At 41.6% G+C, this 26484-nt stretch overlaps 3 protein-coding genes across 3 annotated transcripts; 2 read left to right on the top strand and 1 right to left on the bottom strand.

The window, feature by feature from the left end:
- The first annotated feature begins 7578 nt into the window (after positions 1-7578).
- LOC106802783 (late cornified envelope protein 1C-like) lies at positions 7579-7911 on the top strand. The gene is given in 1 exon segment (XM_087417744.1): positions 7579-7911. A coding segment is annotated over 1 exon segment (333 nt).
- Positions 7912-17021: 9110 nt separating this feature from the next.
- On the bottom strand, positions 17022-17333 carry LOC106802784 (late cornified envelope protein 1E-like). The gene has a single exon (XM_087417735.1). The coding sequence runs from the start codon at positions 17331-17333 to the stop codon at positions 17022-17024; it is 312 nt and encodes a 103-aa protein (XP_087273861.1).
- An 8467-nt stretch (positions 17334-25800) lies between these two features.
- LOC147917935 (late cornified envelope protein 1E-like) lies at positions 25801-26121 on the top strand. The gene has a single exon (XM_087417726.1). The coding sequence runs from the start codon at positions 25801-25803 to the stop codon at positions 26119-26121; it is 321 nt and encodes a 106-aa protein (XP_087273852.1).
- The last annotated feature ends 363 nt before the right edge of the window (positions 26122-26484 follow it).

Below are 26484 nucleotides of genomic sequence, written 5' to 3'. Positions count from 1 at the left end.
TCATGAAGAAAACCGCTTATCAACTTGTATCAACGAATCCATTCATTTGACAAATATTTATTGACACTTGTCTATCTGCCAGGAACTGTTCTTGGTCCCAGAAACACAATGGTGAGCAAGGCAGACACTGTTTTGATCATATAGAGTTTGAGAGACAATAGAGTTTGTGAGAGCTTCAACATGAGAGGCAGAGGGTACCATGGAAGCCTATAGGAGGGGTACTTGAGTGGGTCAAGTGCCTAGAGGAGGCCATTACCATTGGAGATATGAAAGATAAGTGGGAGTTATCTAGTGAATGGAGGAAAGAAGAGAATGTTTCAGGCAGAAACAACAGCAGTTATACTGTCAGCATAACTGACATAATGACAGACAGCCCAGGCAGGGGTATTTCTTCCTTACTTGACCATCATTCCTGGTTCCTAACGTGCTTATGGTCCCAGGACTCCATCATTATCCTGCTCTAAAAAACATCTTATCAACATCCTTATCTTAGAGGAAGACTTGAGAAACAACCGACCTAAATTTCAGGTGACTTCAAGTTATGAGAGAGAATTGAAGAGTAGACGTCTGATTCAACATGGGTTAGAATAATGGACTTAATCTGACAAGATAAAATGGATTAAGATAAATATGAAGTTCTGAATTTAAGTTAAAGATCAACTGCACTTGTAGAAGATGAGTGAGTGTATGTACAGCCGCATATATGGAGAAAGCTTGGTTGATTAAAATCTTAGTATGGACCAAGAGTGAGACTGGCTGTTCTTAATAGTTAGGCATGATAGTGGTGCTTGGCTTGGCCCAGAGAGTGCACACACGTGTGTTCAGCTCAGGTCAAGTGGGAGTGAGGCTGAAGGATGATGACCTATTGTGCACCAGCCACCACCTGAGGCAGGAAACCTGCATCCTTCCTCATACTTACAACTTGAAAAGGTGCTATTATGTGCTCCAACTGATAGACAATGTCACACACACATGCAAAAATCTAGCAAGACTAACTATTTTGTCTGGTCACACATCTAAGACCTAATAATGCCAGAATCCAAGCCCAAGCTAATCTTGCTCCAAAACTTTGTCTACCTCCCTGTGGAAAGAAGAGTAATGTTGTGTTTTAAAAGGAGTAGCATGTTGCTCTCTCCCATTATTTGAAAGGCTTTCTTTCATAAAAAAGTAAACTCAAGAGCTTAAATCCAATGGATGGAAATCATAAGGGGAAGATTCTGGCTAGAAATAAAGAAACAAATTTAATAGAACTGTTTGGAAACGGAATGCACTGTTTATACACACATTCAACAAATATTTACTCAATACTTAATTGAGTTCTTACTATGTGACAGGGACTCTTCTGGATGCTTGTGATATACCAGTGAAGAAAATAGATGAAGATCCCCATTCTCAAGGAGTTGATATTCTAGCAGAGGAAAACAGATAATAAAAAACAGAGACATATTTTTAAAAATTATATAACATATTAAAATGTACAAACTGCTTTGGAAATAAGAACAAATTTTGCAATGGAGATGATCTGGGGATCTGGGCAAGCATCCCAAACAACATAAGAAGGGGTGGGGGACTGAGTTCTGTGTGTGGCGAAAAGGGACCCTGAGGGGTGTGCAGCTGTGAACCAGCATGCAAGAATAGAAAGGGCACAGAAGAGGCTCATGAGGCCTGAGTCTGACCCCATCTCCACCACTTTCTAGCAGAGAGGTCTTAGCTTAGGCAGTCTCCCTGACACTCAGTTCCTTCATCTATAAAATGTGGCTAAAAACATACATACACTTGTCTGGGTCACATTGAGGATTAAATAAGTTATTAAAAACACTTTGCATATTATAAAACGCTACAAATATGTTTGCTTTTGGCAGTGAGATGTTCATCCCTAAGCAGAGAAGTAGAGGAAAGAGATGATGATTGGTCCTGGAGAACTGCCCATTTGATGAGGGAGGTTGGCCACAAAGGCAGGTCAAGTCCAGGCCTAAGCACAGGCCAGAGAAGCACAAACAGGAATGAGTGTGATCAGCTGGGGCAAGTCAGGGAAGACTTGGGGGAGGAGGAATTGAAGGAGTGAAGGGGCACGGAATGGTAGACAGGAGATGGATGGTGTGATTGGTGGTGGAAAATGGCTCAGGCAAATGCTGAATCTAGAGGAAGTAAAAGATTTGGGCACAGGAAGCTCACATACCGTGGTGGATGTTGGGTTCAAGGATAGTGAGGCGAGCAGCTATCACAAATTGTCACCAGTGTGTTGATCCACCTAGCCACTTTGCCAGTGGCATGGTTTCTTGGGTCAGCCAGAGAGAGAAGATGTACCAGAGGAGAGGCTCTTAATCAATCAGAAACACTTTTTAGCCTTGAATCAGGTTTGGGCCCTTAGTCGCTGAAAGGCCTTCTGATTTGACCAGCCTGAATAAAAAGGCTGAATTGAGCAATCATTTTATTAATCAGTTATTTCCATAGCATCTCATCAGCGTTCTTCAGAGGTTTGTTTTGTTCAGTCAGAGACCCAGGAGCTGTTTCCAATGAGTATAGTTTTAATCCTCCTGTAGCAAAGCAGAGTTTCTCACCCTCAGCACTAGAGACATTTTAGACTGGATTATTCTTTGTTATGGGAGCGCTGTCCTGGCATTGTAGCGTGTTAAGCAGCATCCATGGCCTCTACCCACTAGATGACAGTATCAAACACAACACCCTCTCCCCCAGCTGTGACAACTAAACATGTCTCCAGATTGTCAAATGCTCCCCCTGGGGGCATGGGGATGGGAGTGGGGGTCTGCAAAATCCACACACCCTCCTTCACTGAGAACCATTGAGTTAGAGGAAAAAAATTTAGGCCTTGCTCTCAAGGCACTCCCGATCCAATAGAGAATCCTATCCTCCCTTGTTAGTGCAGTCCAGTGGATTTGGCTGTGTACGGCAAAGAAGATCCCTGCCTGGTCTTTTTGCACCACTCTCTCACCTTCCAGGTGCTATATCAGATAATGCTCTGCTGCTATTCATAGGGTTTTCATGGCCAATTTTTTCAGAAGTGAGTGGCCGCCTCCTTCTTCCTAGTGTGTTTTAGTCTGGAAGCTCCACTGTCCACCATGGGTGACCCTGCTGGTATTCAAAATACCAAAGCAACATGCAGCCACCACAGTGTGGCCGCCGACAGATGGGTGGTATGGTTCCCTGAACGAGAAACGAACTGGGGCCACAGTGGTGAGAGCTCAGAATCTTAACCACTAGACCACCAGGACTGGCTTAAGGATCTATGGAAGCTTCTTATTTTTCCCCTGAGGGAACTGAGTGCTCATTATGGAAGGGTAGATTATCTCGGTTAATATGGCTCTTGTCAGTAGATTATCTGTGACTATCATTATTGTAATTATTTGGCAAATTTATCCAATAACTCAGAATACTCCCTTCGTAACTCTCCTGCTTGATTTGCCAAGGAATGCCAATGGCAACTTTAAAAAATTATAAGTAAGGATTTCAACTGTCTTACAAAATCATAACAAAGGACATTTTAACACAAAGAGAAGATATTTGTGTTGATAGTTAGTTAATAGGGTTTATAGGTAAAAGGAGATAGAGAGAAAAATGCACAAGAATCCTTGGGAGGGCCTTCAATAAGCATGTCCACACTTCTGTTCTTCTGGGTTCCCCACTGAACATAATGAAATAATTGGAAATAAGTAAAGAAAACATACCATACAAGAATGCATTATGAATTAAGGTCGATGGTACGATTGAGTTTGGAAAATCTTGAGGTGTCAGTTAAAAATAGGGAGAACTCGATTGCTCAACTCTGAGGATTTGGGCAGACAGACTGGTACAACAAAGCTCTCTTCTTCCAAGTAGCGATTATTAGAGATAAGTTGATACTCCTGAAAAATGTTAGAGTTCTGTGCTCCTCTAGTGACTCAAGGATAAATACTACACACCGCAATCCCTTATCTGAAACTCTCGGCACCAGATGAAATTCAGAACTTTTTTTTTTAAAGGAGTAAATTTTTTTTTAAAGTACAGTAAATATAATGTATTAGTAATGCTACAGGTACACTTCAGAGTTGGCCATGGCCAACACCAACAGCATGGAATCCAAACCAAGGAGCCTACCGCATCTTGGTTAGGCACGGTATATAGTCCAGATCCTCCACATCCCATGGCTTCAGGACTCCTACCCCCTAGGGGAGACCATTAATATTTCTGCAGCAGAACATATGAATATTCACAGTAAGGTGAAGCGACTTCATGGGCTTCAGGTCAGTTTTTTGCCACCAAATGAGTGTAGTTAACAATCGGACAAAAGGCTGAGTTTGCAAAGGTCTTTGGATTTGGAAATTGTGAATAAGGGATGGTGGATCTGTGGTAACATTGGGGGATTATCAGCCATGGTATTTTCTCACCTCATTCCCTACCTCTGTTGTCTTCTGTTCCAGGGTCTGCCACACATGCCCTTTCCATATTAGGGTCCAGCAGTAGTGTGATTATCTTTACTTTGCGAAAATGACAAGCATACGAGTAACAACAGTAAAATTAAACTAAGACCTTCAATGGATTTCTGGTGAACATTCAATAAAACCCAAGTGACCGACCCTGGCGATGTCCTCCCCACAACCTGGTCCTGGTCTTCTTTTCAGCCTTAGCCTGTGCCTCACTCTCCCTCCCCACTCCATCACACAGGCCCTACATTCTACTCAGGTTGGACCACTCACTGCTCACAAAGACCACCTGCATCATCCTGCCCCACAAAAATTCTCACACTGCTTCTCCAATCAATGTCCTCCAACCTCCTCTTCACCATCTCCACAGACTGAAGTCTCACCACCTTTTGAAGCTTCTATCCTATCACACCTCTTTGACAAATCTTTCCCAAAACACTTCCTCAGAATTCCTCTCTCTTTCATCTATTTTCCCAGACTAATTTGTATCTTCTCTTTGGACATGTTGTACCACTTATTGGCTCTCTTTTTATTTATCCTGTGTGGGATTTCTTAGTTTTTTGGTTCTATGGGTTGATAGTTTTCATGAAATTTGGAAAATTTTGACCATTATTTTAAAATATATTTCCTCTCATTCTATTTATTCTGGGACTCTAAATACATGTATATTAGACAGTTTTCCTTTGTTCAACAGATTATCAATTATCTGTTCATTTTTTTTTCAATATTTTTCCCCTCTTTTCAGTTCAGTTTGGGTAACTTCTTCAAGTTCAAGTTCACCAATCTGCTCTTCTGTAGTTTACAACCTGTTAAGATCATCCAATAACTTTTTGACATTATATTTAATTTTGAACATATTCATTTTTTCAGATATTGTGTTTTTCATTTTTAGAATTTTCATTTGGTTATTTTTGAGCATGAGAAACACAAGAAATTTATATTGCAACAAGCAAACAATTTTAAATTGAAGATTAAATATGGCTGTTCTTAAGTTCATCAGCGACACCACTTCAAGTCAAACTTTAAGGCCACCTCTGTGGCTGCTCCCTTCTCTTCATCCTTCTCATTTCTATTTTACCTCATGTCTTCAGATTTGCCCCAGGAAACTGCAAATTCTTTTTAGGCTATAATTTAGTGCAATATGCCTATCTTCAGTCCTCTTTTCCTATAGTCACTCTAGTTCTACATTCATAAAGCCAAACTCACTGAGGTATATAGGAGGATAAAAATGGCATTTAGTTTGAACAAGTTCCACCCACTTTACAAGGAATCTGTGGTTTGAAAAATTCCCACTGTCCATTAAAAATCCATGTCTACAACTATTTCTCTTTATGTCTATCTATCTATCTATCTATCTATCTATCTATCTATCTATCTACCTACCTACCTACCTACCTATGTATCTATCTATCCATTTCCTGAATGTTACCAAGTACTGCATACTATCTTGCCTACTTCCCCTTTGCCATCTTAATTAATTTGTAGAGCTTGCAAAGAATGTATTTCTATCATCATCTCCACTTAAAAGATCAGAATGCAGAGGTTTAAAGAAGTTGAATACTTTGCTGAGGTCTCTAAGGCCTCTTTCTCAACCACTATGCTACACACACACACACACACACACACACACACAACTTAGCATGTAGGTTTTCACAGCAAGCCATCTAGATCCAGAGGTCCAGATAGAAAATTCATATCTAAGGTGAAAAGAAAGGAAGAGTTGTGAGACTAGGGTCTATAGGTGTGAATAGAAGGCTGTGAAGAGAGCCATTGCCACAGAAAATAAGGCACCCAAGGAATCTGGGAATGGTGGTGTTCATTTCCACCCACCACAGCCCCCATCTTAAGCAGGTACTTTCCTAGCCAGGAGCAGCTGCCCTGAGCCCCATGGAGGGAGGCAAGTGAGGAGCTGCCAGTCACCACCTGTCACAGGACCCATGTGGGCAGCAGGAAGCAATCGTCTCATGCCCAGGCCCTGTCTCACAGGTTGGAGGCAGAGCCCAAGGCCAGGATAAAAGGGCCTGGGGCCAGAGCACCTCCATCCACTCCCTCCTGAGGCGCTGCTGGACCCTGTGCTGCTTGTGCACCAGTAAGTGTCCACTGGGAATGGGAACGGGTCTTCCACAGAGAGATGCTCAGACCAGTGTGGGAGGGCAAGTGAGGCAACACCTTGTGGGAAGGAGGCCACTGTGTCAAAGGAGGAGGGTTCTGGAAGACTGAGGGAAGGGTGTGGGAGGGGTCTGGCACCAATTGAAGACATAGGGAGAAGAGCTAGGTGGCTGTGCCTTTTGGCTCTGGAGAAAACAAGTTGATCTGTTGTGGGTGAGCCTCTCAGTATGGGGACACTGAACAGCCACCATGCTCCACTCTGACAGATTTCAGGAGGGAGTTCATCTTTGAAAATACAGCCCTGTCTCTGACTGCAAAGGAGAAGCAGGGTGTGGACAGGGACCTCAGGCTCCTTTGGGCTTATTAAACCCACATATCCACGGGTCTGGGAATGCATTTACAACCTTCCCATGTTGATTAGGACACAGGAAGTCTGAGAGTCACTATGCCAACCCATCAGGTTGAGGAGCTGGGGAGAGGAGACCTGAGCTCTGGACTGAGATCAGGAGGTCAGGTTTCAAGTCCAAGGTCTGTAGTAATTGAGAGGTTTATCTGTCTCTTCTTTAATAACATGAGTTTACCGAGGCGGATAATCTCCAAGGTCATTTGCAATACTGACCTTACAGATTAAAATCATCTTGGAAGTTATGACAAGAGGGAACGGTTACTATATTTTTCCCTTAAGAAATAATATTCCAGTAAGTGGCCTATAAATCGGACAATTTCAGATTTGGAGGGCCTAGTTGGAATCAGTTCCATCTCTACTTACAAGATTTTAGACTCTTGGACATATTTGGAACATTGTTTGGTCTTAGTTTACTACTTTGTATAAGAGATGAAAGTGCTTGTCTGACTTGCAAGGCTGTGCTGAGGTTCCACAGAGATGGTGCAAGAGTATGGGAAGACCACAAAAAGTAGTAAAACTGTAAGAGATTATGTTTCTATAATTATAAGTGATGCTAAGAGGGCAAGAAGGGGCAAAAGTGTGCTGGGTCTGATTTGCTGTTTGACTCTCCCTCAGCTCTTGAACTCCTGCCCACCCACCGAGATGTCCTGCCAGTAGAGTCAGCAGCAGTGCCAACCCCCTCCCAAGTGCACCCCCAAGTACCCTCCCAAGTGCCCCACCCCGAAATGCCCCCCAAAGTGTCCTCCAAAGTGCCCTCCAGTCTCTTCCTGCTGCAGTGTCAGCTCTGGGGGCTGCTGTGGCCCCAGCTCTGGGGGCTGCTGTAGCTCTGGGGGAGGTGGCTGCTGCCTGAGCCACCACAGGCGTCGCAGGTCCCACCACTGCAGACACCAGAGCGCTGACTGCTGCAGCCAGCCCTTGGGGGGCTCCAGCTGCTGTGGAGAGGGGAGCGGTCAGTCCTCTGGAGGCTGCTGCTGAAGTGGACCCTGACCTTCTCTTCCCCCTGAGCTCCCTGAATGGCGGAGAGGTCCCAGCAAAACTTGAGCTCTTACCTAGAGGATCCCTCTACCCCAGTGTCCAGAAGCCCAAAACCTCTCTCTAAAACCCAGTTATTGCCCTCCTTCCCCATGTCTGTGGCTGCCCTGGAAATCCCAAAACACAGACCCCATGTCCCTATACAGCTTATGCTATTGTAGTCTGCTGCCTGAATTGAAACAATAAATATGGAGTCTGCTCACTAACTTATTATAGATGGACTTAATTTCCTGTTTTTGTCACCATTGCTCTATTCTCCTTTCTCCTCTGCTAGTGGCTGTGGAGGCCTCAGTGGACAGAGGACAGGGTCAAGAGTCAGGAGAGAAAAGTTTGTATTTTTGTATATTTGCATTTTTCCCTAATTCTTTGTTTTCCCTTTTAACCCAGGCCCTGAAGCAGCGTTAATTGTGATCATTTCTCCTTCAACTTCTGGTTCTCTTCAGATGTCTAACTCTGTCCCTCCGCCATGGCCAGGAGACAGACATCATCCTTATTCCCACCATCATCTCCTCACTCCTGTGCTCCCCATTCCCCACCCATCTCCTAATAAATCTCCACCTGACTGCTCCTTCAGTTTAAATATACATGCATACATGCACACACACACACACACACACACACACACACACACACAAACATATATGGAGTAAATCCTTGTTTTTAAAATTTTGAAATCACTTTTATTGCTGTACAATTTACACACGATAAAAGTCACTAAGTTTTAGTGTACAATTCAATGAGTTTTGTCAAATATACACAGCCGTGTACCTACAAATGCAATCAACACACTAAAAATGTAGTTGGTAGTTAATAATTATTTGGAGAACGTTTTAATAACTCATAATCCATAATATGTAAAGGAAAATTTGGATACATGCAATCTGTGTGGTTAAATACGGAAAAATTAAATTCCTTTTTTTTTTTTTGTGAGGAACATCAGCCCTTTGCATAAACTTTAGAATCACTTTATTGAGACTCAAAATAATTTTCTGGGATTTTGATTGGGATTGCATTGAATCTATAGCTCAAGTTGAGAAGAACTGACATCTTGACAATATTGAATCTTCCTATCCAGGAACATGGACTATCTCTCCATTTATGTAGTTCTTCTTTGATTTTGTTCTTCAGAGTTTTATAGTTTTCCTCATATATATCTTATACATATTTTGTTAGATTTATAACTAAATACTTCATTTTTGGGAGTGCCATTGTAAATGGCATTATATTTTTAATCTCAAATTCCACTCATTCATTGCTGGTATATAAGAAAGCAATTGGTTCTTGCATATTAACCTTGTATCCTGCACCTTGCTATAATTCTTTATTAGTGCCAGGAGATTTTTTTGTTGATTCTTTCAGATTTTCTACATAGATGATCATGTCTTCTGTGAAAAATGACACTGTATCTTCCTTCTCACTCTGTATACCTTTAATTTACATTTCTTGTCTTAATGTATTAGCTAGAACTTCCAGGATCATGTTGAAAACGAGTGGTGAGAAGGGACCTCCTTGCCTTATACTTGATTCAGAGGGAAAGATTTGAGTTTCTCACCAACTTAATTTTGTATCCTTCTATCTTTTTAATGATGCTTTCCACCATTTAGAATTTAATTTTTCCAGGGCCAGATAGTGGTTAAATGCATGTGCTCTGCTGCTGGCGGCCTGGATTCAGATCCTGGGCATGCACCGAGGCACCGTTTGTCAGGCCATGCTGTGGCGGCGTCCCATATAAAGTGGAGGAAGATGGGCACAAATGTTAGCCCAGGGCCAGTCTTCCTTAGCAAAAAGAGGAGGATTGGTAACAGAAGTTAGCTCAGGGTGAATCTTCCTCAACAAAAAACGAAACAAAGCAAAAAAATCAAACAAAAAAATGGATCTAGACATAGAATTTATACCTTTCAAAAAATAAACTCAAAATGTATCACATACCTAAATGTAAAATGAAAAATTATAAAACTCCTAGAAGATAGCATAGGAGAAAACCTAGATGACCATGGGTATGGCGATGACTTTTTAGATATAACACCAAAGGCATAATCCATGAAAGAAATAATTGATAACCTGAACTTCATTAAATTAAAAACTTCTGCTTTGTGAAAGACAATGTTAGGAGACTGATAAAACAAGCCATAGATTGGGAGAAAATATTTGCAAAAAACACATATGATGAAGGACTGTTGTCTAAAATATACAAGGAACTCTTAAAACTCAACAGTAAGAAAACAAACAACCCAATTAAAAAATGGACAAAAGACCTTAACAGATACCCCACCAGGTGATGTACAAATACAAATGAAAAGATATTCCAAATCATATGTCATCAGGGAAACGCAAATTAAAACAACGATGAGATACCACTACACATCTATTAGAATGGCCAAAATCTGGAACACTGACGACATCAAATGCTGGCAAGGATGTGGAGCAATAAGGACTCTCATTCATTGCTGGTGGGAATGCAAAATGGTGCAGCCACTTTGGAAAACAGTTTGGCAGTTTCTTACAAAAGTAAATGTACTTTTACCATATGATCCAGCAATCATACTCCCTGGTATTTACCCAAAGGAGTTGAAAACTTATGTCCGCACAAAAACCTGCACACAGATGTTTAGAGCAGCTTTATTCATAACTGCCAAATCTTGGAAGCAACGAACATGTCCTTCAGGAGGTGAATAGATAGATACACTGTAACACACACAGACAATGGAATATTATTCAGCACTATAAAGCAATGCACTATCAAGCCATGAAAAGACATGCAGAAACCATAAATACATATTGCTAAATGAAAGAAGGCAATCTGAAAAGGCTACATACTGTATGATTCTAACTATATGACATTCTGGAAAAGAAAAAACTATGGTGACAGTAAAAAAAGATCAGTGGTTACCAGGGATTGTTGAGGGGGTGAGGGGAGGAGGGAGGAATGGCAGAGCACAGAGAATTTTTAGAGGGAAATCCTCTGTATGATACCATAATGATGGATACATGTCATTATACATTTGTCCAAACTTATAGAATGTTCAACACCAAGAGTAAACAGTAATGTCAACTATGGACTTTGGGTGATAGTGATGTGTCAGTGTAGGTTCATCAAATGTACAAATGTACATTTGTACAAATGTACCTCTCTTGTGGGGGATGTTGATAATGGGGGAGCCTATTCATGTGTGGAGGCAGTGGGTATATGGGAAATCTCTGTACCTTCCCCTCAATTTTGCTATGAACTTAAAACTGCTCTAAAAAAATAAAGTTTAATAAAAATAATTAACTTGGAAAAATAGATTACATATAATAGTTATAGGACTAATATCCCTAATAAACATAGAGTTCATATAAATTAGGAGTAAATAAGTAAACATTCCTATAAAAGATTTGAAAAAGTCATGAATAATCAATTAAAAAAAAGAAATAATTCTAATTTCCACTCAGATTGGAAAAACAGTTCTACCTCACTAATAAAGAAAAAATATAGCTCATTTTTTTAGAAGGGAGATTTTAGGTTCATAATATATTGTTAAAGATTAAAAAATCTCACAAAACTCATGGTGGGGTTATGTACAAAAGCTACTTAACGCTTTGTTATTGGGAATGCGAATTAGCATAATAATTTGGGTGGTTCATTCATTCATTCATTCAACAAATATTTACTGGGGTAGATGAATTAAAGTTTAAAATAAATCTACCATTTTACATAAAATTGTTTTAGCATTTAGCCAAATGAGATAAAAACATAAAAACGGGGCCGGCCCTGTGGCTTAGCGGTTAAGTGTGCATGCTCCGCTACTGGCGGCCTGGGTTCGCACGCTTCTCCGGCCATGCTGAGGCCGCGTCCCACATACAGCAACTAGAAGGATGTGCAACTATGACATACAACTATCTACTGGGGCTTTGGGGAAAAAAAATGAGGAGGATTGGCAATAGATGTTAGCTCAGAGCCGGTCTTCCTCAGCAAAAAGAGGAGGATTAGCATGGATGTTAGCTCAGGGCTGATCTTCTTCACACACACACAAAAAAACATAAAAATGAAAGAATGGTTGCATAAGAACGTTCACTGCAAAAATTTAGAAGTTGCAGCATATGAGATAAATATAAAAAAATTACAATACCAGCAACACTCAGAAAATATAACTTTAAAAGATGCTATTTAAATTAGTAACTGAATTTTCTTCTAGACTTTAAGAGTATTGCTTTATCATTTATAATTGTTTAAAGAGTTTGTAGAGATAGAGAAAATTAAAAAAAAAGATAATCAATTTGCTGGATGCTTTCTTTGGAGCACAGAGAAAAAACAATTTCTCAGTTTGAAATATTTCTGGATACAGCTCAGCAACGTTTCCTTCCATTCCATGAGATGGTGGAAAGTTGACAATATAAAAGTACTGGGAAAGGCAGTCTCACGTGTACAGTCTTTCAATCCCCACTCAGGCACATAAAATGGCCCTTGGGCCTGGAACACTTCCCTATCAAGAGATAAAGAGCCCACACAGCTTCTGCTGGGCTTATCACCTTGTGTGGAACATCTTTCTTTGTTCCAGGCTCAATGCATGTTCTTTGTCTCTGCTTAAAGCATGTGCATCATATGGCACCTGGCCAACCCCACTTAAATCTGTCCTCTGAGGGGAGGGGCAGGGTTCCTCCACTGCCATGTGAGAGGGGTGCAGGTAGGCCAATTGCCCTCTGTTGGTCCCTGGGAGAGACCTGCTGGCCATGGGGGATGGATGCCCACTATTGAAGCCGATCTTGCTGTCTCTTCTCTGTGTGAGTAAAATGTTGTTCCATCCAGTGCTTGACCGTGTTGTGTTTCCCTTGGCAACAGCAACATCAAGATGCAGTGGGCAGAAGGGTTTAGAGTCCTCCCCTAGGATTGGTAACATCTGCATGGTACTCTGCTTGGGAAAAAGAGGGAGGAAGCAGACACTTTGACAATAGAAAACCTCAGAAAGCCAATGCTTTGCTGGTCAAAATATTTATACTGAACTGCTAGCAAAGCCATGAGATCTCATAGCCAAGGCTTAAAATCTCATCTTCATGACACAACTATGCTCCTGACTCATCACCTACATCCAAGTCAGGTCAACTGACAGTTTGGGTGTTGTCCTGCATAGATGCAGAGGCATGGATCAGATGACATCTCAACCTCATGATCCCAGAAATCAGGAGCAGGAATCCATGTCCTGACCATTTCCCCATTACTAAGCCTTTTGGAACAACCTGAGCAAGAGAACAAATGTCTTCCCCAGGTGAGACATGGGCAGATCTCTCAGGATGATGTGGCCATCACACCTCCCTGTGCCTCTCTCAGAGTGTGGTCTCCTATGAGGATGACCTAAGTCATAAGGAACAGCTTTTGTAAAGTCAGCGCTAATGCCAGTAATAGGATTTCAAAATCATTAACTACTCCTCTGTGCATAGCTGTACCTCCACGAGCTAACGGAGGTACAGAAATATAAGACCCAAGCCAGGAGGTCAAGAAATTTATTATAATCTCACTTGAGTGATATGTCACATGAAGGATAAAAAAGCAGGTGGGATTTGAGCTGCACTGTAATGGCAGGACAACAGCCAGGACGTGCAGCGCAGAGAGAGGTATAATCAAAGTCCAGGAACAATCTAGATCAGTTTCAGAGTATTTCTGAAGGTGGGTGGCAAATGCTTAAACTAGAAATAGAACACAGATTCACATTTCACAGTAAGATTTTGGACTCCTCATAAATAGCATGCAGCTCTGAACAAGACTTTGTTAATGATTCAATATTAACTATTTATGGGAATGGGAGAGGATTTTCTTGGATCTCATAGTGGAACAGAATCAAGGAGGCCCTCTTATTCTGAGCTCCGCCCTCAGTGTGTGAGAAAGGACTCCAGTATGACACAACCCTCATCCTGCACCCACATGGGTCCTGTGACCTGTGAAGACTGGCACCTCCTCCCCCACCTCCCTCATGGGGGCCCAGGACATTCCCACCATCAGTGTCACCTCATTCTCCTTACAGCTGCCTGGCCCTCACACCTCCTTCTTGGAGTTTGGGCTCCCCATCCCTTCATTCCCTCCTGTCCTATTTCTCTGAAGATCTGCTTTGAACTAAGACTCACAAAAGCCTCAAAATATCTCCATTTGTGTCCCAGCCACCCTGGCAGATGCTGTGTGTGTGTGTGTGTGTGTGTGTGTGTGTGTGTGTGTGTGTGTGTGTCTATGCCATCACAGTTAAAAGCCTGGATTAGGAGTGAGACACAATTCAGACAGAATCCTGGTCCTGCCACTTATTAGCTGTGTGATCTTGTGAAAGTCACCTAACACTCTCATTCTCGGTTTCCTCAACTTTAAAATAGGTGATAAAAATTATTCTCAACGGTGTTGTGAGAGTCAACAGAATCATGGAAGGGAAATGTCTGGAAAAGGTCCTGTAACACAGTGGACTCTCATAAATGAACTATCTATTGGTCGATAATCAAAAGGGAGTGGATTTTTTTTTTAGATCACAATTATTTTCTAGGAAAGGTATATTGGATTTTAAAATGACCATTTTTTTCAACTGAGGTCTTTCACACATTTTCATATGATAATATCCCTGTGGAGGAGCTAGGGAGAAAAGCTGCATTGCTTTACACAGTAGAATGAGAATTTGTTTTCCAAGGTTCATATACACGGGAAGAGAGTGAGCCTGTGGATGAGAAAGCAGAAAGGAGAAGAGACAGTGGGAGGGTTCAAGCCTGGGGCGTATGTAGGGGAAGGACTCTATGGAAATGAGCTATGGGTCGAGGAGGCAGGAAGACCTTATGGAACAGGAGGGCTTGGGATTCAGTAGCAATCCCTAGTGTTACAGCTTTGTGCCTATGTGGACACAAGGTTTCCTTGAGGTTTCTTTTGTTTTTTTTTGAACATTTGTAGGGCATTAAGATAAAGATTGATGTTAATTTGATTTGTAGCACGTGGTCCTTCCATGTCTAGAGGGCAACATTATTAAAAAAATAAGCAAATTAATTAGATTAAGGCAAATTGGGAGTAATTATGAGAAGAAAGTACTCCCTCCAGAAGTGTCCAAAATAATTCTCCAGAGCCTGAGATGAGGTATACATGACTCAATAATATCTATACCTAGGTCATAGTGGGCTAGGAGAACCAATATCTGGTGAAATGCATATGGGCACAAGAATATGGATATTTTACACTGCTTAACTGATTTTATATGTATATATATATCTACAGACAAATGTGTGTGTGTGTATACATGAGTGTTTCTATGCATATGTGTATATATGTATATAATAATATATATTATATATATGTAGACAGTTACAAATAGAGATATAAATATAGATACAGATACAGATATAGAATCCACCTTGTCTATTATTCTCAGCATCAGGTATCTCAAGGTATACAACTTTCCCTGAAGCTCCACTGCCTCGCATCTGTAATGGTTTCTCCTTGATTCTAATTTTCACTAGGATCCAAACATGTCCTCTCTCCACCACCCCCCACTCCAGGAATCATTACTTCTGACTTTTAAGGAAGGCTCATCTAGGGCTCCACGCTATGTTCAGGATCAAGACCAGCATTTTGACTGACGTCCAAGGCTCTGTGCAGGATGACCCTGCACAACTTCTCCAATTTCTATTCTGCTTCCCAATGAACAGAATGCACCCTGATGATGGGGAGAAGAGGTCATCTGGTCCATGCCTCTGCCTTAAGGCAGGGCAGCACCCGAACTATCAATCTTCTTGAACTTAGGGGATGAGTCGGCAGCATGGTTACAACTACATCACGTTGACTGACCCTGTGGCCTTAGCTATGAGCTATCAATGGCTTTGAGATCATTCAATAAACACGTTTGACTAGCAAAGGCTTTCTGAAGACGCTTATTCTTTCAAGGGGTCTATCTCTTCTACTGTCATCTCTGACCTTCTCAGGGAGCTGGAGGGGGCACTGCTGAGATTGTATGGGAAATAATTCAGACTGAATTAATTTTTCTCTGTGCCTTCACACTCTCCACCCTTCTGAGCTACAAACTAGCGCATTAACAAATTTTAGGTTTTTTTTCTTCCCTTCAAGTCTTTCTTTTAAATTATAAATGATGAAACAATACTCTAAAGAAATAGAAAATATAAATGATTATTGCTTAATTATTAGGTGGGGGGAAGGTATTTTAAGAATGACACAAATCTCATAATATATAAAGGAAAGGACTGATAAAGTATATAGAAATTTAATAATAAGGCAAAAAATACCCCCATATAAAGCAAAAAGACAATCAACTAGAGAAAAATACAACACATGTGCCAGGTAAGGAATTAATGTCCCTAATATAAAAATATATCTGACAAATTAAAAAGTAAAGCTCTAAGAAGGATACAGAACCATTTCTGTGGGATCTCTGCAAAGATGCTTAACCAAATCTGGTCACGAAGAAACGTCAGACGAAACCAAATTAAGGGGCATTCTACAAAAATGAAAGGTCATGAAAGAGGAAGACAAAGACAGAAAGCCTGAAAGACTGTCACAGACAGGAGAAGGGTAATAAGTCATGGCACTAAAGCAGTGTTGGATCCTGAACTGGATTCTGACTCAACAATAATTTATTTTGCTATGAGGGACATTAGTGGCACAAATGACAAATTTGAACAAGGTCTATAGATCCTGAGGCCTCAGGGGAAGTGGGAGTTGAAGACAGAGTAGCAGAAAAAGATGACATAAGTAGGCATAAAAATCAGTCAAGGCAAGAGGGAATGCAGATTTCTAGTTTTATTGTGTCACATCAGGCTGGGGTATGCAAAAAGATAAGCTAAGGAGAGACATAGAGTCTGAGCTTTGGGGTTCCCAGGGCAGCCACACTCATGGAAGTACGGGGAAGGAGATCAGTAAATGGCTTTGAGGGAGAGGCTTTGGGCTCCTTGGACACCAGGGCACAGGGATCCTCTGGAACAGAGCTCAAAGGCCTCACTCAGATCTCTCAGCAACATGGGCAGGTCCAGCAGAAGGAGCAGGAGGAGGAGGAAGGATTTGGCCATCTGCTGCGCCCAAGTCTATTCTTCTTGGCTCAGGGTCCACTTCAGCAGCAGAAGCCTCCAGAGGACTGACCACTCCCCTCTCCACAGCAGCTGGAGCTCCCCGAGGGCTGACTGCAGCAGTCAGAGCTCTGGTGTCTGCAGCGGTGGGACCTGCGACGCCTGTGGTGGCTCAGGCAGCAGCCACCTCCCCCAGAACTACAGCAGCCCCCAGAGCTGACACTGCAGCAGGAAGAGGCAGGAGGGCACTTTGGAGGACACTTTGGGGGGCATTTCGGGGTGGGGCACTTGGTAGGGCACTTGGGGGTGCACTTGGGAGGGGGCTGGCACTGTTGCTGGCTCTGCTGGCAGGACATCTCGGCGGGTGGGCGTTCAGGAGCTGAGGGAAAGTCAAACAGCAAGTCAGACCCAGCACACAGAGGCCACCCTGCCCCTCCTTGTCCTTTCAGTATCATTTCTAGTTCCTCTATTTTGATGAACTGTCTAAAGTGGTCTTAGAAAATTAAGCACTAGAAGTTTCATTATTTCTAATAGTTGCCCAAATGCTCTCATATCCTCTCTTTGAACACAATGTTCTTATGAGGCATTTTCAACTCTTTTATTATTAGAAAATTGAGACCACAAGATGTGAAGGAAATGTTCTCAAAGTCAAATAAATATCTAGTCGCTAGAGCAGATTTTCTATTGCAATTACACCACAAGTATCACGGAAACAATTAATCTAGGAAGTAGTTTAGAAATGAAATCATTTCTCTAGGGAAATCAGTCATTCCCTCTTGAAGAATGTCGTAGATAATCTTGTCCTGTGGGGATATAGAAGTTCACAATTGCAAAGAATGTTGGAGATTGCCTGGGAGAACTAGCTGGGGGACAGTGTCAGTTAATGTGAACTGGGACTGGCACCCAGGCCTTGATAAGGTCCAATGCTCCTGCATTCTCAGCAGACACTCACCTAAAACAAATACCTCAGCTCCAACATTTGGGTTGTGTCTACTTGACTCTGCAGACCCATTAATCTGAATTCTTAAAACAGGTCTGTCAGCTATGATTTCCTCCTTACCGGCTGAGAACCACAGTTCCCATCTCAACTTTTCCAGGAGGGACAATTATGTTTTCAAAGATAATCCTCCCATTTTGAAAATGGTTATAGGTTGGTATGATGGTCAATATTGCAAATCCTTCAGACCAGAGATCCAACAACAACACATTAATTTGGTTTCTCTAGAGCACTAAGTCACAATTATGCATCTCCTCCTCATATTCCTAGCCTTCCTCATTGCCTCCCTTCCTCAGCTTTCCTGAGACTTGTTCTTTTGCCAATATGGATGCAACCTAATCCTCTTCTCACACCGCCCCCCGCCACACACACTGCAAAGGCCATGCCCCCACCTGCCCTCTCACTCTGGTTTGGGCATCCCTCTGTGGAGGGCCCACTCCCATTCTCAGTGGACACTTACTGGTGCACAAGCAGCACAGGGTCCGTCAGCTCCTCAGGAGGGAGTGGATGGAGGTGCTCTGGTCCCAAGGCCCTTTTATCCTGGCCTTGCGCTCTGTGCCCAGTGTGTGAGGCAGGGCCTGGGCATGAGAGGATTGCCTCCTGCTGCCCACATGGGTCCGGTGACAGGGTGATGACTGGCAGCTCCTCACCTGCCTCCCTCCATGGGGCTCAGGGCAGCTGCTCCCAGCCAGGAATAAGGCTGCCTAGAAATGCAAGTGGGGTGGGAAAATCCCTACCATCACTCCCACCTTGTTCTCCCCAGAGGGTGCCTGCCTTGAAGGTTCTCACCTCTCATTTTTGGAACTCCCCCCTCCCAACACTCCCAACACTTCCCTTGTCTCCCCAATGTTAATTTAATGACTACATACCATCTGATTTAAACCAAGCTTTTAAAGCACTCCTTCATATATTATTCCATACTGGTAACCCTGAAACAATATGTTTTATAGCTTGTGGTTTCAACTTAATGAAAATAGCATCATGCTTGAGGTACTCATCTGTAACTTGATCTCTTCTTTAACATTATTTCTGAGAGTTATTTGAAGTGACCTATATAGCTATAGTTTATTAATTTTTAAAACTGTATAGTGTTCACTCTATGAGCATAGCATGATTTTGTTATCCTATCTCTTTTGGATGGGCTTTTAGGTTGTTTGCACTATTTGCTGTATAAATGTTGCAGCTATGGAAATTTTTGTGTGTGTCTGCTTGCACACATGTTGGACAGACACTCTAAATTAAGTGCCTTCAAGTGGAACTGCTGGATTTTAGATCATGCCAATCTCTCCAATTTGTTCTTGTCAATTTCTATTTCCACTTATGGTACATAAGATTCGCTCCTCCTACACATTGTTGCTAAACTTAAATAATTGCCACTTGTTGCATGTGAATTGGTTTAACGTTGTAGTTTTAATATGTGTTTCCTGCTCAGTAATGACCATGAGCATCCTTTTATGTGTCTGTTGGTCATTTGGGTTTCTTCCTCTGTAAATTGTCTATTCTTTTTTAAAAATTATTTTTCTATTTGTCTCTTTTTGTTAGAATCTGTAAAGTGTTCTTTGAATACTCTGGTTACTAATGCACTATTTTTAAATGAGTTGTGAATGTCTTTCCTCAAATTATTTTCTTGTTTGCTTTTTAATGGTGTCGTTTGATGAACAGTTGTTTTATTTTTAATATATCTATAATTCTACAATATTCACTATGTTGTTTGCACTTTTCGTGATTTTAAGAGATCTTAACCATTCATAAGCTCAGAAATGTATTCTTTTCTGTATTCTGTAAAAAGTTGTAAACAACAAACAAACACATAGACACAGAGAATAGATGGGTGGTTACCAGAAGGGAAGGAGGAAGAGGGAGGACAAAAGAGGTAAAAGGGCACATGTGTACAGTGATGGATGGCAATTAGACTTGGGTGGTGAACAGGATGTAGTCTACACAGAAATAGAAATATAATGATGTTCAATTGAAATTTATATAATCTTGTAAACCAATGTTACCTCAATAAAAAAAGTTGTAAAAATTTGTTTTCTTTTTAAAACTAAGGTCTTTATTCAACCCAGAAAGGAATTTTTGTACGTTTTATATTTAATATTTTTTTCCAAATGGATAATCAGTCGTCTCCATATCATAATCAAATAGTCTACTTTCCCCACTAATCTGAGTGTCTCCTCAGTCCTAAGAGACTTTCCACATATGTGTAGATCTGTAATTGGATTGGTCATTCTTTTCAATGACAATTTGTCATCCCTGTGAGAATATCCTGCTACTGTAATTATTATAAGTGTATAATCACTTGTGATATATAATCACACAGGGTCCATAATTTTGTTCTCCTCCTTAAGATTGTCTTGGTGATTACTAGACTTTTGCTCTTTCATATAAACTTTAGGGTTAGCTTGTCATGTCCCACAAATGAAAATAAAGAAAAACAAAACAAAACATCATTAGAATTTTGATGAAAATTTCATCGAATATATGCATTAATTTGTGAAAGATTGTCAAATTTTATGATAATTTTCCTTTGTATGCATCCATGAATATGGTATATCTCTATTCATTTTGGTATTCTGTAATGCCTTTTAATAGAGTCTTGTCATTTTATCAAAAGTATTTTACACTAAAATTATGCTTAGACATTATGTATTTTTTGTTATTTATTTAAAATAGCAATTCCTAAAATTATATTTTTTAATTATTTATTATTGATTAATATAAATCTAATTTATTCTGTATTCTGATCTTATATGTTGCAACTTTTCTAGCTCTTACTATTATTTTAATTTCCTTTAGTAATCATTCTTACACACATATCTTTTCTCTATCAAGTCTTTTCTCCTTAGGTTGCATTCTTAGAAGTCAATTGCTATGTAAAAGGGTATGCTAATTTTAAATTTTAGTTTCCATACACAGCAATAATTATTTGTTGAATAATGAATCACCAAATTTCTATCCAGGTGGTTATGTCAATTTATATTTCCACAAGAAGAAGACCCTTTTTTGATCACCTTCAGCAATACTGGGTTTTGTTATCTATTTTAAGTCTTTTCCAGTTCTATATCAAGGAATAAATCTGACAGACTGCATCCCTGAAAAGTCATCCTTGTTTTACATGTAGTTCTCTGGTTATTTGCATGCACAAACATGAATAATAAATTTCAAAATTTATTGGTCATTTGTCTTTCTTTCTGAGCTATTTTTTTGTGTGTTTTGTCCATTCATTTGTAGATAGATTTATTTATTTACTGTAAAATTGTAAGAACTTACTGTTTATTATGGATTTTAATTCTATTACTGACCTGTATATTTTATTTTCCTCAGCTAGTTATTTATTTTTTCTCATCTTTTTTTTTTTTTTTAATGATACTTTCTGCCAGGCAGATTGTTTTTTAACCATGTGGTGAATTTTATCAATATTTTTTGCCATGTTCAAAATATTTTACTCAACTATTTATAAGGAAATAATCAGGTACACATTCTAGTAATTTTGGAGTACTAATTTGTTGTTACTACTATAAATAGAAGTTTGCAGTGTAAGGAAACAAATTAAGACTTGCTTACGTGTGTAGTGCTGGATCTGGGACACAGAGTAAAATTCACTGAGTCTGAATTAATTCTCACCAGGTCTCAGCATTCTTCCCTCCTGTCTCTGGGGATTATGAGAGCCTAATGACACAAGAAACATAATCTCTCAGAAAATCAATCCTTTGCTGGTGCACATTGTTTTCCTTAGGATGGTACCCATGCCATTGAGATCTAACACCAGTCCTCAGGATGTTACATCCTGCTGATATCTTGTTACCTAAACCCAAGTCAGACTCACTGATGTTTTCAGCACTGCCCTTTGTGGTAGCAGAGGCATGGACAGAATAGCTTGTAAGTCTCATCATCCTTGGAATGGATGAGCTGGGCTCCTGAATCAAAATTACCTATGTGAGCTAAGTAATCAATGTCTTGCTACACTCTGTGAAACAACATGAACCATAACCAGGTAATTCAATGGCAGATTTCTACAGAGTGATAAGGCTAGTACACTGTAATGTGAATATCTCAGAGTGAGAAATCTGATGATGATTGCTTAAATCACAAAGTAATGTTATAGCTTAAATCATAAAGTAATGAATAAATTTTTAAACTGATTACCCATTGAATGAACAGCCCTGTGTCAGGAGCTGGTGAGAGATACAAACATACAAGATCTAAGCTGGAGACTCAAGGAGAGTTTATTATAAGTGCATTTGAGAGAAAAGACTCATAAAGGATATCACAGCAAGGTGTATTTGAACAGCACAGTTTTAGAAGTGCATAGATCATGGAACAAAGCATGCGAATTTGACAGAAAGAAACAAATTCAAAGAGAATTTGTTCAAAGAGAATTTGTTCAAATTAAAATGAGAGAAAATAGGCCATTTCAGCTTAAGAAGAACATTTTTAAAGGGAAGTAGCAATCCTGAACTGGAGATGTAGCAAAGGGTCGCATTACACAGGCCTCAAACATCAGTCAATAGAGATTGCGGCTCATCGTGGACCCAGTGAGGACCCCAAGATGAGACTTCCTTAATAGTCTGGGGCAATTATTGCTGAGGATGGGAGATGGAACCCAGTGAGGAATAGAACTCAATGAGGAATTGAAACCCAATAAGGAACAGAACAAAGGAGAAATAAGGTAGATAAGAGGCAGAGCAATTTAGGGAAGGCTGGACACCAGGCAATACCAGATGCTGAGAGAAACATGGTAAGATATATATGTGTGTGTGTGAATATCATACATTCACATATTTAGTCGCTCTCATAGTCTCTGTAACATCTCTAAGTAGAAATATACACAAGTATATACACACACATATCTCAACCACATACTAGTAGGGTTCATACAGCACAAAGTGACCTAGATATGATCAAATCAACATTCACTCACATTTAAGGAATTCCAGAGTTCTTCCCCAAGCCTGGAGGGAAGTATACTTTCTTCATGTGATCATCTCTAGCTTGAATTCTCCTTCACCTGATAAATTATTCTCATTGTTTAATCTGACTTACTACCAACCTAGATGTAAACTCTAGCCCTTTCCTTCAATATCCTAAAAATGTGAAAATACCAATATTTCTTTCAAGGAAAGCCTGTGCTCGGATAGATAACCGAATTGAGGCCCTAAGATACTAGGAGTTGAGAGAGGCTTATAAAACAGAGACAAAAAATCATTTGAAATATTAGATATTCCTGTTCTTAAACATCCTCCAACCTCCACTCTACTAGGAGCGTAGAGTGGCTGTTTGACACCAGGCAGTGCCCGGCCTTGCACCGTCTCACCGTCTCTTCATTACCTGTCCTCTTTCTTGTCTGTGGACTTCACTAGCTCTTCCATATGACCCCTGGGAACTCTGAATTCTCACTCTAATTAGCAGATCAAGTCATCTCTCTCTCCCTCCTGTAGAAAATTTCATTCCTGATTCACATTTTCTTATTAAAACCTAGTGATAACGTCAACAGAACAAAAGGGTCTTGTATTTTCTAACCAGATCTGCTCTCATTAGACGGCAGTTATGATTTTTAAAAAAATGAGTGTATTGGCATTTGTTTAGAGAATATTAAATGTTATAAACTCTCTACCAGAAATTTCCTTTGTATTAGCCCACCGACTCTCACACACCCCTGGACAGTTAATTTTGTATTATCTCTATTGTAGATTGACAAAACTGAGAACAAGAAGGATATGATATTTTTCACAAGGTCATGCAGCTAATAGGTGGCAGAACCAAGGTTCTCTCTTAGGTCTGTCTGACTCTGTAACTAGTGTCTTAATTGCTATAATACACATACATATGCATGCACAGGCAAACACACACATACACACTCACGTATAAGATAATCAAGAGTTGGAGGATTCTGTGAAACTTAGTTTAAATCGATTGTCCAGAGCCACTGAGTTAAGATTAGCGAGGCAAGAAAAGAGAGCTTGGGAACTCAAACTCCAAAATGAAGCAAGGCAGGCACCCTCTAGGGAAAGTAAGGTGGGAATGATTGTAGGGATTTTTTCCCCTGCCTCCACTTCTAAGCAGTCCTATTCTCAGGGGGGAGCAGCTGCTCTGGGCCCCAGGGAGGGAGCCAAGGGAGGAGCTACCAGTCATCACCTGTCACAGGACCCATGTGGGCAGCAGGAGGCGGTCCTCTCATGCCCAGGCCCTGTCTCACAGGTTGGGGACAGAGCCCAAGGCCAGGATAAAAGGGTCTGGGGCCAGAGCACCTCCATCCACTCCCTCCTGCGGCGCTGCCGGACCCTGTGCTGGTTGTGCGCTGGTAAGTGTCCACTGGAAATGGGAACGGGCCTGCCACAGACGGATGCTCAGACCAGAGCAGGAGGGCAGATGGGACAGGGCCATGGGGAACTAGGGACCTTGTGGACAGGGGGAGAGAGGCCTCAGGAAGACTGAGGGAAGGTGTGCATGGGGAGTAGGCCACCTGGGACCACAAGGGAGAATTGGACAGCTGGACCCTTGTGCTGTACCAAATTGAGCTCCAGTTGGCTGGGCTCTCAGGTCAGAGGGAATCGAAGCACCGACCATTAGGCTCTACTAGGACAGCTTTCACAAGGGGCGTCAACTTTGAGAGTAAAATCGTGACCCTCTTTGAAAAGATGAACTGGAGACAGTTATTAACCAATAGGGAAAGAGTCAATCAGAGGATGTTTTGGGGCTCTTTAAAACCCACCTGTCAGCCAGCCTTGGTGGTCTGGTGGTTAAGGTTCTGCGTTTTCACTGCTGTGGGTATAGCTTCCTGGTCGGGGAACCACACTGCCCATCTGTCATTAGTTATACTGTGACAGCCACGTGTTACTGTGATGCTGAAAGCTATGCCACCAGTATTTCAAATGCCAGCTGGGTCACCCATGGTGGATAGGTTTCAGCGGAGCTTCCAGACTAAGACAGACTAGAAAGAAGGACTTGGCCAACCACTTCCAAAAAAATTGGCCATGAAAACCCTATGAATAGCAGCAGAGCAGTATCTGTTATAGCACAGGAAGACGAGTGGATGGCCAAAAAGAGCACGCAGGGTTTTACTCTGCTGTACACAAGGTCGCTAGAAGTTGGAATTGGCTCCCCGGAACTAACAACAAAAAAACCCCCACTGAATTGGAATTGAGAATCTAAGAAGGCAGACACAAGTTGAAAATCATTGTGCCAAGATATTAGTGTGAGGCCTTGGTGTGTTGAAAATGGCAGAGCATCAGACTCCAGCCAGGATACCTGAGCTCAAATCCCCTACATGCACAAAAGTACTGTTCTTCAGCTCCTTCAAGAAAGTGAGCCAGTGAGACCAGTCAGCTTCCCAGACTATTTGCAATCTGTATGTCCAAGTCTTTACAGAACAAAATCACCTAGGAAGTTACTCTAAGAAGCAATCCTTAATTTTCTTTCTTCAAGAGAATATTTACATTATGAACTGGTTTCCAGACTGGACAGTTTCAGGATTCTAGTTGACACGATGGGAGATAGTGCCTCTTTTGCTTACTAGATATCTAATTATGGCAGGTTTTTTCTCATTGATTTTTGCCTCAGTTTCCTTCTTTATAAAAGACATAATAATTCCCTCCTATGTTAAGCAGAAATTATGAGACTCAAGGAGTTACTGTGAGAGCATTTGCCCAACCATTAGAAATAACAAAACTTCCAATGTTTAACTATCTAAGACTCCATTTAAACAGTTCAAAATAGAGGGGCGAGAAATGATGCTGAAAGGAAAAGGAGGGGCAGGGTGGCCTCTGTGTGCTGGGTCTGACTTGCTGTTTGACTCTCCCTTAGTTCCTGAACGCCCACCCGCTGAGATGTCCTGCCAGCAGAGCCAGCAGCAGTGCCGGCCCCCTCCCAAGTGCACCCCCAAGTGCCCTCCCAAGTGCCCCACCCCGAAATGCCCCCCAAAGTGCCCTCCTGCCTCTTCCTGCTGCAGTGTCAGCTCTGGGGGCTGCTGTGGCCCCAGCTCTGGGGGCTGCTGTAGTTCTGGGGGAGGCGGCTGCTGCCTGAGCCACCACAGGTGTTGCAGGTCCCACCGCCGCAGACACCAGAGCTCTGACTGCTGCAGCCAGCCCTCGGGGGGCTCCAGCTGCTGTGGCGAGGGGAGCCGTCAGTCCTCTGGAGGCTGCTGCTGAAGTGACCCTGAGCCAAGAAGAACAGACTTGAGGGCAGCAAATGGTCAAATCCTTCCTCCTCCTCCTGCTCCTTCTGCTGGACCTGCCCATGTTGCTGAAAGGTCTGGGTGAGGCCTTTGAGCTCTGTTCCAGAGGATCCCTGTGCCCTGGTATCCAAGGAGCCCAAAGCCTCTCCCCCAAACCCATTTACTGATCTCCTTCCTCATATTTCCGTTATGTGTGGCTGCCCCGGGAACCCCAAAGCTCAGACCCTGTGTGTCTCCTCAGCTTATCTTTTTGCATACCCCAGCCTGATGTGACACAATAAAACTAGAAATCTGCATTCCCTCTTGCCTTGACTGATTTTTATGCCTACTTATATCA

The sequence above is a fragment of the Ceratotherium simum genome, chromosome 2, assembly GCF_057802395.1.
Source record: "Ceratotherium simum simum isolate JZ-2026a chromosome 2, ASM5780239v1, whole genome shotgun sequence".
Classification (NCBI taxonomy): domain Eukaryota; kingdom Metazoa; phylum Chordata; class Mammalia; order Perissodactyla; family Rhinocerotidae; genus Ceratotherium; species Ceratotherium simum.
This window is presented reverse-complemented; position numbering and strand designations above follow the sequence as displayed.

Excerpts from the sequence above, each read along its gene's own strand:
- LOC106802784 (XM_087417735.1), bottom strand. The coding sequence starts at position 17,333 with ATGTCCTGCCAGCAGAGCCAGCAACAGTGCCAGCCCCCTCCCAAGTGC.
- LOC147917935 (XM_087417726.1), top strand. The coding sequence starts at position 25,801 with ATGTCCTGCCAGCAGAGCCAGCAGCAGTGCCGGCCCCCTCCCAAGTGC.